General features: G+C 41.7%; 1 protein-coding gene across 8 annotated transcripts in view; it reads right to left on the bottom strand.

Moving 5' to 3' along the window:
- LOC126044974 (melanopsin-like) overlaps positions 1–13,155 on the bottom strand; it is a 49,245-nt gene extending 36,090 nt beyond the window's left edge. For 3 of the 8 annotated variants that reach the window (XR_007507861.1, XM_049815441.1, XM_049815440.1), the window contains exon 1: positions 2,736–2,841. Coding sequence is in view for 1 of the 8 variants with exons in the window: in XM_049815440.1 (XP_049671397.1) it covers positions 2,736–2,774 (39 nt within the window). In the remaining 7 variants the exon portion in view is untranslated. Of the gene's footprint in view, positions 1–2,735; positions 2,842–5,747; positions 5,850–6,250; positions 6,353–6,793; positions 6,916–11,476; positions 11,618–13,121 lie in introns of those variants that run through there. The other 5 variants (XM_049815446.1, XM_049815444.1, XM_049815442.1 and 2 more) reach the window with 5 other exon arrangements.
- Between the last annotated feature and the right edge of the window lie 3,387 nt (positions 13,156–16,542).

Genomic DNA, 16,542 nt, shown 5'->3' with positions numbered 1-16,542 from the left:
ATGGGGAATACAGCAAGTGCACATTCTCAATCTGCTAACTTCAAGCACGATTGTAATATTAGTATGAGCACTGTAGAATTCAGTTTCTGTTTAGATCAAAGAAATGTCTAATCACTCTAAGCTGAGGATTATTTCCATGTAATATCTGTTTGCTTCTGTTTAATATTGCTCTATGCATGGAAGGGGGGTATGCAGAAAGCAGAGCCATACTCTTCCCAGAGGTGCACAGCGAACGGACAAGAGGCAACAGACACAAGTCACAGCAGGCAAAGTTTTCAGTGAGATTAATGAAGCACAGAAACAGGGGCCCGGAAAGGCTGCACAATCTTCATCCATAGAGAATCTAAAAATGTTGAAGTTAGCCCTGCTTGGAGCAGGAAGTGGGACTTGACGACTACCCTGGCAACCTAAAATACTCCATGATGCCAGGAATAAACCCTTGAAGACATACAGTTAAGAAATATGGGTTTAAGCCATAAGTAAAATGAAATATTATTTCAGTTACTTGAGGACAGGTATGCTGTCTCAGTAAATTGAAATTCTTCCTACCTACCTTCTTTTACCTTCACAGGAACTGGGGACAGACAACAAAAGCCAAATGAACCTTTATGCATCTTTTGCACCCAGACTCTGTAGACTAACTTCAATAGATAATCTGTACAGGGACCATATTTTGGGGGTAGGAAGGGTGCAGTAAGTGCTCCACTTCATTTGTTTTTTCTCCTGTGGCTTTAAGTCTGGCACGAAAAGACAGATTTCCAGAGGTTTTTAAGCACTTCACACCTATTGATTGCACTGGTGGCAATACACCACTTTTCCTGTGTTGTTGAAAATACTCTTTGGTGTTTATCTGCCCTGTTAGATGCCCAAGTATCATGAAAATCTAGCTTTGGAATATTTTACAATTAATTTTAGAAAATGTAACTGGATCACTGATACATTGTTTAGTCCAACGGCCTATGCATTTTAGTCTGACAGATTCCCACTAGATACTCTAAGTACTCTGTTTAGAATAAAGCACCTAGCCACCACAGGTAATGGAGATAATGGAGATGACTGGGAAGAGAAAGAAATTATCAGGTGAGATATATTCAAGATGACCCATCTCTGCATTGAAAGGCAAATCTTTATTGCCAGATGAAAGCATCTGGCAGTAGCACAACCTCCCTCAATGCTCCAAACCAGGAGTAAAACAAACTCTAATCCAGGAAGGAGGTCATTGCTTTTCTAGTCGCCTGCAGGGTGAAGCACTTATGAATTCCTTGTGGATTTAGCCTTGCTAAAGGAACAAACAGACCAACGTCCAACGAGCAAGTGAAACTGGCAACTCCATTTATGATAGCAAGCTACTGCAGTACTGAAGACTTATTTCAGAGGAAGATTGAAGCAGCACCAGCAAGCTAATAAGGAACTGCTATATGGGCATAACTGGAGAGAAATTACAGCAATCAAAAGACTGCCATATTTATAAAATACTAAAATAACAGAGCATGCTTTGGCACGTTTGGTGGGAGTAGGTATGTATATTAAAAGCCACTTCTGTATCTCTCAGCAAACTTAATTGTCTCATGGCAGTGCTCATCTCGAAGGAAGAAACAATATCTCGCACAAAAGCAAGTGCCTTTACTTTGATCTGGAGAAACATCAAGAGAACTTTGATATAGCAGTGAAGGAGCTTCATCCTTTCCCTCTCCACTGCCATGTGCAGCACACTGAAAATAGGGACGATGTAGTTGTTTTAATGCAGTCTCTTTTTTTTAATTCTGCAGACCACTTTTCAAGACTCTACAAAGGGTAACAAAAGTTTTAGCACATCCATATTAGGAAACATCATCTTCCTCACCTTCACAATAATCTCCAGATATGGGGTGCATTTGAAGCAACCCCTGCATTGCCTTTGCAGCATCAGCTTGGAACCATGATGAGCTACCAGAAAAGAAAATCTCAGCACAAGGCAGCTTTCTTTCCTGAGTTAAGGAGAAAGTGCCATTTTACAAAAAGAGAAGCCCATAAGCCGGTTAGGTTCAAACCTGTTTTTACTGTGCCAAGTCAGAAAGCCTCAGGGAGTTTCCACAAGTTTTTTTCTGCAGAACCCTACCTTCTCATCTCAGAAAAAACTAGCTCCTTCTGAACCTTTATTTTTAAAAAGCATATAAGCAAGCCAGCAAAGTAATATGCACCAGAGAATCTCACAAAACAAACAAAAGTAAGTCTAAAAAAGTATCGTGTGTGTCTCTAGTCATGTTTATACTAGATTTAAGCCCACACTGGCCCTTTCTCTGTCCACCCAACTCCAGAAAAGCATTGCCCTAAAGAACATCTCCCCATGGAAAAAGGGGTGAAGGGACAATCTGCACACAACAGCTGTGGGGGTGAGATACTCATTTAAGATTTCTCCACATTGAAAACAAATGGTTACTGTTAATTGCAAGCTCATATTGAACTTTAACAGTAGTTTATTGCTGTTAGTTTTGTTGTGATCAAACCGTAAACACTGAGCTAATAACAGAGTTGAAAAGCAATTTCACAGCACTTGTAAAGTCATTACAGCTGAATACAAAATAATTCTATTGCAAATGGATTATCTAAGGGTCTTGAAGCATCATCCAGGATACCATCAGACTGCTACCTCCTGCACTGTTGAGGAGGGACTGCAAATACTGCAGATTTTGCAGCCCTCCAGCATTTGAGACAACCTGTCTTTCCTCTGTTAGGAGTAACAGACTGGCACTTACCTGCAGCAGCACCACTAGAGTTTTCCAAAGCACCAGCATTAATCCAGGGGCTCCCTGGTGCTCCTGCTGTCACCACTAACCTTCATTTGCTAATGTTCATCTTCCGTGCAATGGTTTACTGCAATGCCATGGAGGGAGGGGCCTTTTATGTCAGCGAGGGCATGGTGAGGCCAGCGCTGCATGTTTCTAAACCATGTTCACTCTATCACGGTGAAGGTTTAGTCAGCTACGTTATTTGAATATTAGCACAAGTTTCAGTATAGAAATCATAGAAACTATGCATAATTTTTCTTTCTAAAAAGAAGGGGCAAGTAATTTATTGATCACTAGAGTTATACTTTGCAGAAAGTTCAGTGGAAAGTACTTTGTCTTTTTTTTATAGTTAAACAAATAAACTTCCTTCTAATTTGAGATCAAGTTGTTTTCCAGGCATTGCTAACTTAACAGGGCACAAAGAAAGCAGGCTCCTTCCTGTTGCTTTACTAGCCCTAGACTAGCTGTAGCTGTTTAAACGTTGGTCCTTTCATCATCCCATCAGGTTGGACTTGGTTTCATCTAGCCAGTCATTTTGTTAGCAGCACAGCTGTGCTGATGGCAGTCAATAAATTTCTATAGGCATCAGGCACATACCCCCACCTGACACTGAAGTCTTCCGGCTGCATTCTCCATTAAACTCCGCAGCCTCTTGCAGTGCTCTGTCCGTTTGCATGGCAAACATCAGAAGGGTCCATCTCCCTATTTCTTGGGCTTTCTACTAGGGTATGTTTCAACTTTGCAAATGCTGTCAAACAAAGCAGCTGATACCATTCCCTGGGTCTGCTGTCAGCAGGCGAGCCGGTGACTCCAGGCTCAGACCTCACTACAGCAGGCTGCCCCAGAAGCGTACATAGTGATCCAGCTGCACAGCAGCTCAAGTCCGCGTACTCGAACCATGCCATGCATTCTGCATGTGTCACCTCACATGTTGAACTACTGACTACCATCCGGTAGTTATCTACTTGCTAAGCACTCTCTCAAGTCCCAGTATCTACCAAAGCTGCACGTGAAGTTTGAACAACATCTTTTTATTTCAATATTTCCCAAGGTGACTGTCCTCATCACAGTATTTATAAAAAAGTGTCTAGTGGCCCTATTCTTGAGTGCTTTGGTAGAGTGGAACCGGTTTGTGCAAGTCAGCCTGACTGCTGCCTCTCAGCTGCATTATGAGTAACTCCTTCCATTCACTTGCACCAGTATACTAAGATTTCCTACTTTTCAGGGCTCAGAGAGCTTGGCTTGTATTGCAGCTGCAATGTCTTGCAATTCCATGTTTCTTCTTATGTTTGCATATCTTTGAGAAACTCTTGGGTCATTGATACCAAGGGCTGAATCACCTCATCTGTTAACATTGCTTTGTCACGCTCTGGTGGTTCGGGAATGTTATCAGCCTCATTTAATCACCTGCAATGATATGCAGACACACATTTCTATTCTGGGCCCGGTCTCGCACGTGCAATGAATTCTGCTTCAAACTCTGCTTGGCCAAGGACTGCCAGATTAAAGCACAACATCTTCAGCAGTCACACTCTCTCTGCAGGCTAGCACCCCAGCACGTCAGCATGTTGAAAGTACAAGACATCCTGGGGGGGATAATTTGCAACCTCTGAAGGCAGTCAAACAATGCCAAAAAAATTTCGACTTTAAATCCCTTGATCAACTCACTGAGTTATATTTGCACATACACATGTTTTTGAACAGCTAAGTTTATGGCAAGAGAGAGTAATACAGAATGCAAAGTAGTTAAAAATTTGGTGAGTATGTAATGACAGGGAACAGATCTTGGACTTCCTAGGAAACTTTAGAGAAAGTTTAGCAGCAAAAATAACCCACAAAACCACCATGATAAAGATGTGATTTAAAAGAGAAAATCAATTAAAAGTGAAGACCTTCAGCAGTGCCAGAATGCGCTCAGTGCATTTAAATAATTTGGAGTTACGTGCTCAAACTCCTGCTCACTTGCCACTTACTTATTACTTAAGAGGACTCTATAAAAAGCTTGCCCAAATTTTTTCTTTCTGATTTATTCCAGGACAATGACCTGTTGCAATGAGATGACAACCACAGCTTCCCTCCCAAGCTGGAGTTTCTCCCATATGATTCCCATAACCCTTTCTCTTCCATTCTTAAGACTAGAAGAAGAAACAAATATTCTTGGTAGACTTCTTTGAATGCCAGGGCTGGGCTGGCTAATGAAATTAAGCCCAGGCAAGATATCAAAGATTTAAGAGGAAATCTTCCATCTATAGATCTTCTATCTATACAAAGTACTGTAACGGTATAAGGTCAGGGGTATACAGGGGTAGGGGGCTATGACGACAGAGCTACACAAATTCTTCATATTTAGTTTGCTGACCTATCTCAGTCTTCTGCCCCAAATCATCATAACTAATTTGCAATGCACAAGGAAATCCTCTTTTCTTTATGAATGTTTTCAAATAATCCTAGCTAAACATATAAACAATAAACAGCAGTTCATTTAGGTCACTTTACATTACATTAATCGGCTCCACAAAAGGATAACAACTCTGAAATCTGCTTTAGGACTTCATTTATATTTCCTTTTTTCATTGAAGTTTTCCTGCTGTTAATGACCAGATCACAATAAGGTTTAATCAAGTAGATCTTGATGATGCAACAAGTACCCTCGTAAGCAATCACCTGCTACATCCTCCACTGCATAGCCAGTTTTCCCATCAACCAAACTCCAAATGCATCCTAAAAATCTAAACAAAACAGCAGAAAGAAAATACATTTCCCTTTGGGGAGAGCTGGGTCAGCTGCACAAAAAAAAAATAAATCAAAATTAATTACATCAAAACAACTTCAATGAGAGTTGTTTTGGTTTGGTTTTTTCTTTTAAAGGAGAAGCAATTAATTTAAACCATTCCTTAGAAAACAAAGCAGAAAAGAAATGCTCCCTTCCCTTCTCCCTGCCCCACTCCCACTTTCTGAAGCCTTCCTCCTGGCACGTACTTTTTGGGTTCAGCCGAAAGCATCTCCCTTCCCTCTGCACAACCGCCCTGTGCAGGACTGCCGAGCTGCGACTCATCCCGAGGAGCCGTTGAAATCCCAGGGTTTAAAAAGCCACTCGCAAGCAAGCCGTCCTCCGCTCCCAGCCTGATAGCTCCGGGAGCTAGCCCCCCACAAACCACCGATCCCATTATTCTGCCTGGCTGGCCCCACCACGACTGTTTCAAGTGCAAAAAGATGACTTAAAAAAAAACCCCAAACAACAGAAAAACCCAAATACCCCATAATTTTTTAAAATTTTTTTTCTCTTTCTTTTTTTTTTTTTTTTTTGTTGGTTTTGTTTTTGTTTTTAAAGGATGGACACCCAGAGGAGCTAGTCTCCAGGGTACCCCGGCCAGCTACCTCTGCCGAGCCCATCCCGGGAGCATCCCGAGCCCCCAAGGGTACCACCGCCGAGGCTGGGCATCCTTGGGCAGCCAGTGCCCAGGGCTCTGCCTGCTCCGTACCTGCTCCCCGCGATCCCGGGCGGGCAGTGTGGGCAGCCAGGGACGGAGGGCGGCGTCTGGGATTTCCCTCGCAGCGACTCGCACCCGTGGCCTCTTATGCTTTTGCTGCCGGGAGCCTGGCTCTGCCTTCCCTGTAACCCCCCCTTAGGTGGCTGAAAACAGCAGCCGGGCACCCCCGCTCCCCCCCCCCCCCGCCCCCCTCGCCTCTCCTGGCTGGTCAAACCCAGCTCTGGCTTTCTCCTTGCGTGCCCTGCGCTCCGTCCCCACGGCCCATGAACCCCCATAGCTAGGTTAGGGTGGCTTTACCCTGCCGCACGTGTGAGCAGCCACGCGCCTAAACGCACAGCTGGGTTTCTTGCAGGGCTGTCAAGGAACGGGGACTGGGTATAAAACGTAGCCGCTTCCCAGCAACTCACCCTGGAGTTACCGAAATTTCTTCTGCAGCTTATGCCTCAACATTCAAGCATCGCCTGTCCCGGAGGCGCTTGAATAACCACAGAAAATAAAGTGAACGGCACCAAATGGGGCACAGGAATTTCTTACCTCACGGTATCTTGTTGGTGGCATGTTTGTAAAGCTGAGCTCTTCAGAGGCGCTGAAAGGTGATGAAAAGAGCAGGGATCTGATGGCAGGCATGCTCTTTGAGAGCCTCTTTCTCTTACACTCTGGCCAGAAAGACATCACAAAAATAGTTACATTTCTATCCCTATATTTTTTTTCTTCAATGCATGGACAATATTGTCAACATAATTGGTTTCAGTGTTCCCCTTTTGAAAAACATGAATGGAGAGGATTTGTGAGATTGAGCTTTGTCTGGAGAAAAAAGGCTCAAAGTAGTACAGAGAGCAGTAGAAATAACAATTTAAACATGTTATTCAAGGGACTTATGTGCCCCCTTCATCTGGGGCATGACAGTGATCACAGCTTTGCAGGAGAAACTTAAAATTTTTTTCTGCCCACAGATTAGCTTTTTTAACTGATGATTTTAAAGATGATAGAAATTTAACTACAAACATAAAACTTACAAGTATGGCAAACATATACCACACATAATCTGTAAATGCTGGGGAATACAGCAGAACTTTCTAAATTGGAGACCTAGATTTCAAAACAAAGTTTGCTTTGGCATTTAATATCCCGAAGACATGATGGATATGTTACAATAAAATGAATAATGTGCCAGAACGGGGCGGGGGGGGGGGGGGGGGGGAAGTGCTTCAGTGAAAACACGATATGCTCTTATGCACTGTATTGTAAAAGCCAAAATTATAGTATCATTGTCCTACATAAGTGTTTAGATATTGATATTTTATGTTGGTCATTATTAATTCATCCTTGGTTTTCATTCCTTATTGAACCACCTTATTTCTATTCAATTATTTGACTTGAGAGGTTCTACTTTCCTCCTCCAAAGATGCCCAGTATAATAAAAGATCAGTATTAGCTGCTGTCTCTTACAGTCAGTTGTACCTTGGCATCTTGACATTTTATTTTTCGGGTCCACCTGTTGACTCGACCTCTGTGATCTGTTGGTTGCAGATAGGTTTGGAAGAAAACTGCAGTTTTTTCCATTGCTTTATATGCTCCAAGCTCAAGTCCACCAAATGACACATACTTCAGACATCGTAACAGTTACATAGCTATTATTTTCTTTGTTCATTGCATCTCTTTATTACCTAAATGATGTGATCCATTAGGTTACCTTTGTCACCTTTAAAAATATTATGTTGATGTTCTAGATGTAACATGAGGCATAAAGTTTTTGCTTACATTACAACTTTTTCCATAAACATTGGCTTTCAGGGGAAAATTTATACATGATTTCAGAAGTACTATAACTATCTTTGCAGTTTCAGAACCTGTAGATTCATAATTTGTTGGCTGATAGCATATTTTATCACTAATGTATTCTAAATATTTTTTAAGACAACAGAGGCCGCATGAGAAATGATCAGCCCTCTAACACCCACTTTTTTTCTTTACTTACAGAAATGTGGAAATGGTGCTTTCTGAAAAAATGAGAGACCTGACAAACTGCTCAGATGTCCTTTCTTAGGAACTGCTTGCTTTGCTTATGTTGTTCACTCGTACATCTGCAAGTTGGAGCTGAAACTTCTCTGAGGTCAGGCCACTATACACACCTCACAGAGCTAGACTCAAAATGAACCCTATTTTGTGTAAGATACTCTAAAGCTAAGAACTGGATGCCAAGGGGAAGTTAAATGCCAACTAAAGCAAACTTTTTCAAGCTTCAGACTTGTTTAGACTGACAGAGTTTTGATTGATAGTTTGAGTTGGCTCCATGAATGACAGCGTTTAGGTGCAACTAAGCCTCCAGCTAGAGGCTTACTGGACTGCTGTCTCACACAGCTCTTTTCCCTGCACTCACACAAAGATTAGTTCTTTGTCAGGCCTTTCTTTTTCAGCTGTTTGTAATTAATCCTGGGACATGGGAAAACACAGTAAATCAATCAAGTGAGTACAACCAGACAAAGTATTTGGACTCACTGAGCATTAGGATCTGCATTTGCATGCTTAAACTCATGATGTATTTGAGTAAAATGCACTGAAAATCAGTGCCTTAAAATTAGCCACAGAAAACAGATTGCTAAAGTAACTAGGGAAGTAGGTAAGGTAAATAACTGCCTAACAAAGGTCAGAAAAATGTTCTTTCTGAGCGTAGTTGAGATCCTAGGCTAAGGAACTAATGGTAGTAGTTCCATGTGGAGACTGAGAGAAACCAATCAAACATTGAACAAAATGCAGGAAAGAAGTATACATCTTTTTTTGTTGTTTGTTGTTTGTTTTTTTTTTTTTTTTTAGAAAATGGAGCAGAGTCATTTAGGATGAGTAATAGCCCTTTAAATTTCTATGACGCTTTCCATCCCAGAGGCTCCCAAAGCAATTGGCAAATTTAACAAATTGAAGGACATTATCTACCTTACACTGAAAAAATTTTATCTGTCACTAAAGGCATCCCTGTGGGAGCAAAAAGCAGTATCTGTTTAACAGGTTAGATCTGTTGTGACAAACACCGCATCTAAGCAAAGCTACAGGGAGAGTATAATTGTCAACAGCTGGAACTGGTGCTGAATCCTGGATTGAGCAGTTGTTGGGAAAAGTCTGCTAGTATTTCTCCAGTTACCACTGGTAATAAAGACTTTATCACAGATCTTGCAGACCTGCCATCCCCATCAGACAGGGAGAGAGCAGAGATTGACTGTAAACATCCAGGCACAAAGACAGACCCAGTAGTCAATCAAGAGGCGCTGGACACTGCAACAGTCAATTTTGATCTGAGCCTTCACCAAGGTCCTCTTTCTTTCACTGCAGGCTGAACATAGGCACTCCAGAAAAAAACATTATTTCTGGCAACACAGCGAGGTTCAAAGGTGTTTCACATCCAACAGACAATTCACATGTGCTGCCTCCTGGGGCACATGGGTCTGACAACAGCCTGCCTGACCAGCTCCCCCGAAATCTGTGAACACTAGTAATACAGGGTAGCAAAGCAGGTTAAATTCAGTGTACGTTAAGGACTATTATCTAGAATGGCAGAGGAAACAGAGTTGCACCAAAAACCTCCTCCAGGCTACAGATTCAGTGGGATGGGATAGAGTTTCACACTCCCCCTCTCTTACAGTCATGTCAGAGATCTCAGTCCTTTTAAGGAATTATGGCCAGACTTGTGGCCACCCATGCTATGATCACTGAAGAGTACAAAATAGGACGAGCATGATTATTTAAAAAAAACAACACACACACACCCCCCCCCAAAACCCACAAAAAAAAAACCCCAAAAAACCAACAAAAAACTGGCAGAAGAAGAGAGTGTAATGAAAGAGAAATACACAGCCACTGAACTGGTATAGTCTAGCTTTAAAAGGAAAAGAAATAGCATCCAAAGCCCTTTCCAGGCTGTCAAAGATTGATGGATAATCTACAGTCACATGTTCAATTTGGGATGGCACAGAGGCATGTTTGGAAATGTGTTTTGAGCTGTAGAATAAGGAAGAGTGAAATAAAAAGTGGAAACAGAATCATATGCCAATGAGCAAAATGGATTAATTTAGCAGTCCATATCTTCCACTGGTTTAAAATAGCTACAAGGTTGATCTGGGAATTAATCTCGGCATTGTTATAAACTGCAGTGCAAACACTCAGTGTCATCCTACTGAGCTTCTGACACCTCTGAAAAGTCTCACATATTTCACATGACAGCTGAAACATTTTAATTGCAAAGGAAAACAAAGAGTTAGCATGGGCCAGGCCAGCTTGTCTTGTGAATGAGAGAACTGTAGAAACTTAAGGGCTTGGAAAAGCTCTCAAGAAATTGCCTAGTCAACTGCTTCTCAGGTAGGGTTAGACACCATGGAAACCCAACAATTTTTCAATTTCTGAACATCTAAAATATGATCTAAGATTTGGATATAAAATGAAGCCAGTTAACATCAAGGCATGGGTTAGACTCAATCACAGGACTAGAATGCGTGTCTCACAGTTTGCTCACAAAGGACAAAAAAGAAGACATGGCACCGCTTATCCAGGATACGTCTTATCTACAGGTCATCTCACTAGCAAAAGTGTAAAGCTATAAAAGTTTGACTCTTTTCTTCTCCTCCCTCACTAACAGAGGGCATATGTTAATGCCAATGGTAGAATTTAATTATGCATTTGTCTTTTCTTTCTACTTTGACTATGCCAAGCCTACAGAAACCCTTGCTTGCTGTGACTCCAAGAGGGAGAAGCTAGAGGTACCTAAGGCAGTGGCCTTTGCTGGAACAGGGGCTTCAGCATAATTCCTCTCTCCTTCTCCCAGCCTCCTTCTCCTTACCCCATAGGGGTTGATATCCCTCCTATCCCCTTATTCCACCAGCAGGAGTAAGTTCCCAGGACTCAGCCATGATTTTTCATCTCAGGTTCACCCTTTCCTACAGTCCTTTCCGCGGAAAGAACAACCCAGTCAAGATCCACTGCCAATCTTGTTCCTTAGGTGAAAACATTCATTTTCTCAGGTATAGGAGAGGATTTTTAGCCACGTCTTACAGTCTTCATGGCCTTTGAAGCTCCTGCCTCCCAGGAGAGGGGCCTCAGCACCAAGCCGCAGCCAAAGAGTGTTATCTCTGTTGGAGGCAGGCAACAGCAGAGGAAGAAATGCAAGCGTCAAAGGGCCAGAAGACAAGGGAAGAGGAATTCAAATTCATAGTCCTCTGGGGAGACACTCACCTGGGGAACAGGAATCCTGGCTCTTAGTTGCTGCTTCTAGCACTGTTATGTACCCTCTAGAAAGACTGTTTGAGCTGGGATGGAAATGGACCTTTCCTGGAACAGGGTCCTCAGATCAGCAGCTTTGCTGCACCACCAGTCCTGTAAACCAACCCCAAATTATCATTGTTTGACAAAATTTTAGTCAACAAAATACGGAATTTTTTACTTTTAACACTCATTTTGGCTGAAAAACACATTTTGTGATACCAGAATTTTCCACAGGAAAGACATTCTGATTTTTTACTAACTCACAAGTTTTCCTCTAGCCTCATTCAATCACAAAGTTTTCTCCAACAACTTATGGAAAAACCCTAAAAGTCACAACTTTTGCTGTCAAAGTCATGGCAGTGACAGCCACACAGACATTTTTTTGTTGTACTGTTATCTTCTATACTGAAGTTTTCCATTTCTGGTCAAAGGTGACTTATTTCTATAAATGGAAACATTTTCACACTTTAAATGCTTAAAACAAAATCCTTTTGTGTAAAAAGCTGGCCTGGAGACTTTCATCCTGGAAGCTGAATGTATCAGAGTCCTATCAACGCTTACAAGGGCTCTTGGTAATAAGGTCAAAAAAAAAAAAAAGAAACCCAAACTTGGTATTGGTTCCCTAATTCAACCACTGTTTTAAAAAGAGACATGCAGAAACAAGGAAGCCCTTATAAGTCTTCAGCTTCTATATGCCAAAGGAGGGAAGATTATACTTGCATGTGAAGTAACTATGACCGGCACGTCCTTGAAGAGCCAGAGGGACAGCTGTTAAAATCCAGAAGGAATACACGTTAGGCAACTGCCGTGCTACCGCCCCGACCTCCCAGCCCCAAACACTTAGCAGAAAATGCTCTGCCCTGTTAAGTGTCGGCTCCAGGGGATCCACCATGGCACCTAACACAGCTCTGACAGTCCCTGGTGATACGGTGACATCGGCTCTGCGTGCACTAGGCAGTATGCTCGCAGGTAATGGTCTGCTGTGTTCTGACTACGGCACTTTGCAGAGTGCGGCAATGGAAGCACGTGTGATGTGACCTTCTTGAGCTTTGCCCTGACAGATAGCACCTCAGTCATCAGACACCAGCTCCAGCTCTGCAGGCCCCTTCGTTGTGATCTATTCCTACTAGTCAACTCTCAAACCAGGGGAACTAAAATCCAGTTCCCATTAAAATTAAGGGTACGAGATAGTAATAAATTTCAGAAGCTCTCAAGATGTACTGTGAATGCGAAGACCAATACACAACAATTTCTTCATCTATTTTAGGCCCAATATTGCCCTAAAACAAAGGCTGACCCAGAATAAAATGGAATTTAAACTACAAGCTCCTTTAAAATATTGTTTAGAATCTTGTCTAAATATCTCCAAGAAATGGCAAATACAAAACCCACTGTTGATTCTTACCTCAGAAAACAAAAGCGATAAAGTGCAGTAACTGAATTAGATGCTTCAGGATAAATGTAGTATTGTGTGAGAAGAAACCTGAATTTCATCTCCGCTCTGAAAATAAGCCATCAGTAATACCTTCTGGATAACAATTTGACATGTGAATCTGAGACTGGTTTTCAAATGCAGGCGCTAAAATTAAAGAAAAACAAACTCGAATTATGTAACCTTTCTTTCAGGCCATATCCTCTGTGATTTTTTTTTCTTCACAAACTTCAATTCTGCTCCAGAAAATAAAAGAAGCACAATTTAGAAGAAACATCTTAGAAAGAGGTATTTAAATTCACATTTTTTCCAGAAGAAACAACAAACAAAAAGGCTACCCCAAACCCTGTTCTTCCCTTCACCATACAATCTCTGGTCTATAATCTCTTCTCTGTCACGGACTGAGCCCATTTCTGGGCTTTTCTTGGTCTCATGCCACATGGGTTTCTGTAATCCCTATCCCATCTGGTACAGAAGTCATCAGGGTGCACTTACCTTCTGCAGCAAAATAGCTATTACTGCAAAACCAGCACTTCACTAAGATCAAACATTTAAGATCAAACCCCTTTCCTAAGAGCAGAACATAGAAATAAAGAGACCTGATGAATAAATACCACGAAGGAAGTTGGTACAGGACTCAGGTGTCTGGGCTTCTGTGACCAGCTGGTGTCCTCCTTCCCTTTGCAACAGGCATAAGCAAGAACAGCTACTTCCAGAGCTTCTTTCCCGCATTTATTACAGAAACCAAACCACAAAGGTACATGTTGCCCGAGAAGGAGACGAAGCTTTGCTTCCTCTAGAAATAATTCATGAAGAAAGCTTTGAAACGATCTAAACTTCTTTCCCCAAACACACAGTGAACAAGGGATAGTCAGAATGTAAAAGCAGCTGTGAGCTCTAGGTGGTTTCAGGGATAGATACTTTTCCTCAAAGCTCAAAACTGCAGAGCAGAGAGAGAAGCAGATGGAATAAGATATTAGAACAACAGGCTAAAAGGAGATTTTTGTCAGGAGATGTGATGAATTACATTGGGCTACTTTGAGGACCATTTCAGGTATATCTGAAATAGGCTTCATATTTCTTTTAAACATTTTAAATAGAGTGGGCTTTTTTAAACCACAATTTTATGCATAGATGTTACAGAAAATTTTGGATTAGAGCTATAAACAGGTCAGATTATACACCCTAAACTGCTGGGAGTGCCTGCATGCATGTTTATGCAGATACATACTTTGATAAAAATTCATTTCAATTAAAAAAACATTTCCTAATATAGTGAATAATTCATTGCTGAAGTTAAGCGTGCCTTTACCGATCATTTCTTCTGGTAACTGCAATTTTGAACTCTCCATCTGACTGTTCAGCTCAGCAGAAGGCTGGCCTACAGAAGAAAACATCTCTTGCTCTTTCAGAAACATAATGGAATGTTAGACTGTAAAGTACACTTTGCTGCAGTTAAATTCAAGAAATATAGCTGCATAGCATAACAGGGAGACAGTATAAAATAAATTCTTCAGTTCTTTTACTCTTTTTTTAAGCTTCTCCCAATGCTCCCAAGTATTCTCCCCATCTTTTCCCCAAATGATACAAAGAAAAGGAACTAAATGCTTCTCTGTCAGAGGTACACTCTGGCAGCGAGGCACGTGTCTCTGAGATTTAGACACCTTAGCAACATATATTCAAATGCAACTTCTATTCAAACTAATTTCCAGATCAAAAGAAAGGAGTAGAACAGTGAGAAACCAAAAATTCAGAGATGGAAAAAATCCAGCTAGATCATCCAATTCTCTCTTGCCCACTCCATCAGTCAGAACAGTGTATTACCATCATTCAAGGAATGACTGGAACCATTCAATTTTATAACTGGAATACAAGAAGAATTTACCAAATTTGCTAAAGAGGAACCAAAGCAGCCAGTGCCTAATGCAGACTCTGTCAGGCAAACAGCATAGCTTTGTGAGCTCTCAGGTATGTTTCATGTTGTACTATTTGTCCAGCTACACCATTAAGTTCAGTGTTGCAGCTCTGTCAGAAACCAACAGCTGATGCCGAGGAAACAGACAAAGACACCTCATGGAACATCACAGCAGTGGTGTAGCTTCATAAGCCAAGGAGGGAAGAAGTCATGTGCTCAACCGGCAAGATTTGCCGTGGGGTTTTGTTATTAATAAAATAAAAATTAAATTAAAAATTCAGTCCTTCCATCTCAATCTAGTAAAGTCAAATGATGGCAAATTTGGCTTCGGTATGATACAGAGGAGAAATACGAAGCTGCTTTTCAGTGAAACCTGTTCAAATTCAGTTGTTATACCCCTGTCAGTTTCTCCTTTAGCCACTGGGACCCGAGTAACAAATCACTTTCCTTAAATCATGGAACCAAATTCTACTGTTATATCACAAGCTTCATTTGGGCTTATATATTTGTGTTAGGGTAGTGGGAACAGAAGTTGGTCTACAGCACTGATCTTCAGACATTCATTAAAAACACAGCCTTATTCTATTTTCATCTTGTTGATGAGAGCTATTTCTGGGCACAAATCACTAACTGTTAGCCTTTCCTTTGAGAGTATTGGCCTTTCTTTTTCTAACTTCTTCACTCTGGTCACTTTTTCCTCCACCTAATTTCCAAATTTAAAAGTCTGCCCAACACAGAACTGTTCTCATCAAGCCCCTGCTGAGGCTTTCAGGTGATTCAGGTCATGACAGAAAATGAGAATCTACCACCGATTTTCGAGGAGACAAATTTTCCAGGAAGCAAGAGACCATGAGCAGATATTGTGATGCTTGGAAAAGTGGAAATTTAGGTGAATAGTTAACTGCCAAAAGGAATTAAAAGTTATTGCAGAGTAATGTGCTGTGCTAGGAACCAAAAATGTGATTACTCGCTCTGGGCTTCTGAATTTCATCGCAAAGGTTAGATAAACCTAAGTCAGTGCTGCCTGCCAACAGAGCCCAGGGTCCCTCGGGATATCTAGTATGCTGCCCTAAATCTATATTCAGTGACTGGAAAACAGTACTTTGTTCCATCACCAGCGAGATCTGCTCAGCTCAGGTTTCATACAGAAAGCGCACGGTAACAACCAACGTCCTGAGAGAGAAGGGCTTGGGCAACTTGGCAGTGCAGAAGAAAAGTAATACATTAGGCTACAAGAAACTGGCAGTGGAACAACAAGAAAAAAAAATTGCTACAGCTGATGTTTCGTGGCACTGCCTTGCAGGTTTTAGAAGTGAGACAAAAGCCTGCAAGTGTCATGTAGCCCTCCCTCTCCGGGCAACTTTTACAAAGAAAGTCAGCAAGCAGCCCACCCACAACTCCAAAGTACAAACGGTTACATACTGGCTAATACAGTCAGTAGCTAGCTAGGACTGAAGAGCTACTAGAGTAAAGATTAATATTGCTTTCCCCTCTTGGTTAGATGTCTGCTGACCCTTTGCTGCCAGATCTGCTGGGCAGGTGGGGAAGGCCCAGCCTCCATCACCCCTTGGGCAGGCTGATCCTTGATGTCGCTGACCTACCGACTTCAAACACCCCGTCTTCTCCTTCGGTTTTATACCTCTTTGTATCTCTGTGGGTTTTTTCTTGAACCCCTGAGCTTCTAATCTT

This window comes from Accipiter gentilis, chromosome 12 (genome assembly GCF_929443795.1).
Source record: "Accipiter gentilis chromosome 12, bAccGen1.1, whole genome shotgun sequence".
NCBI classification, from domain to species: Eukaryota; Metazoa; Chordata; class Aves; order Accipitriformes; family Accipitridae; genus Astur; species Astur gentilis.
Note: the sequence above shows the minus strand (reverse complement) of the source record. Positions and strands in the feature narration are given on the sequence as shown.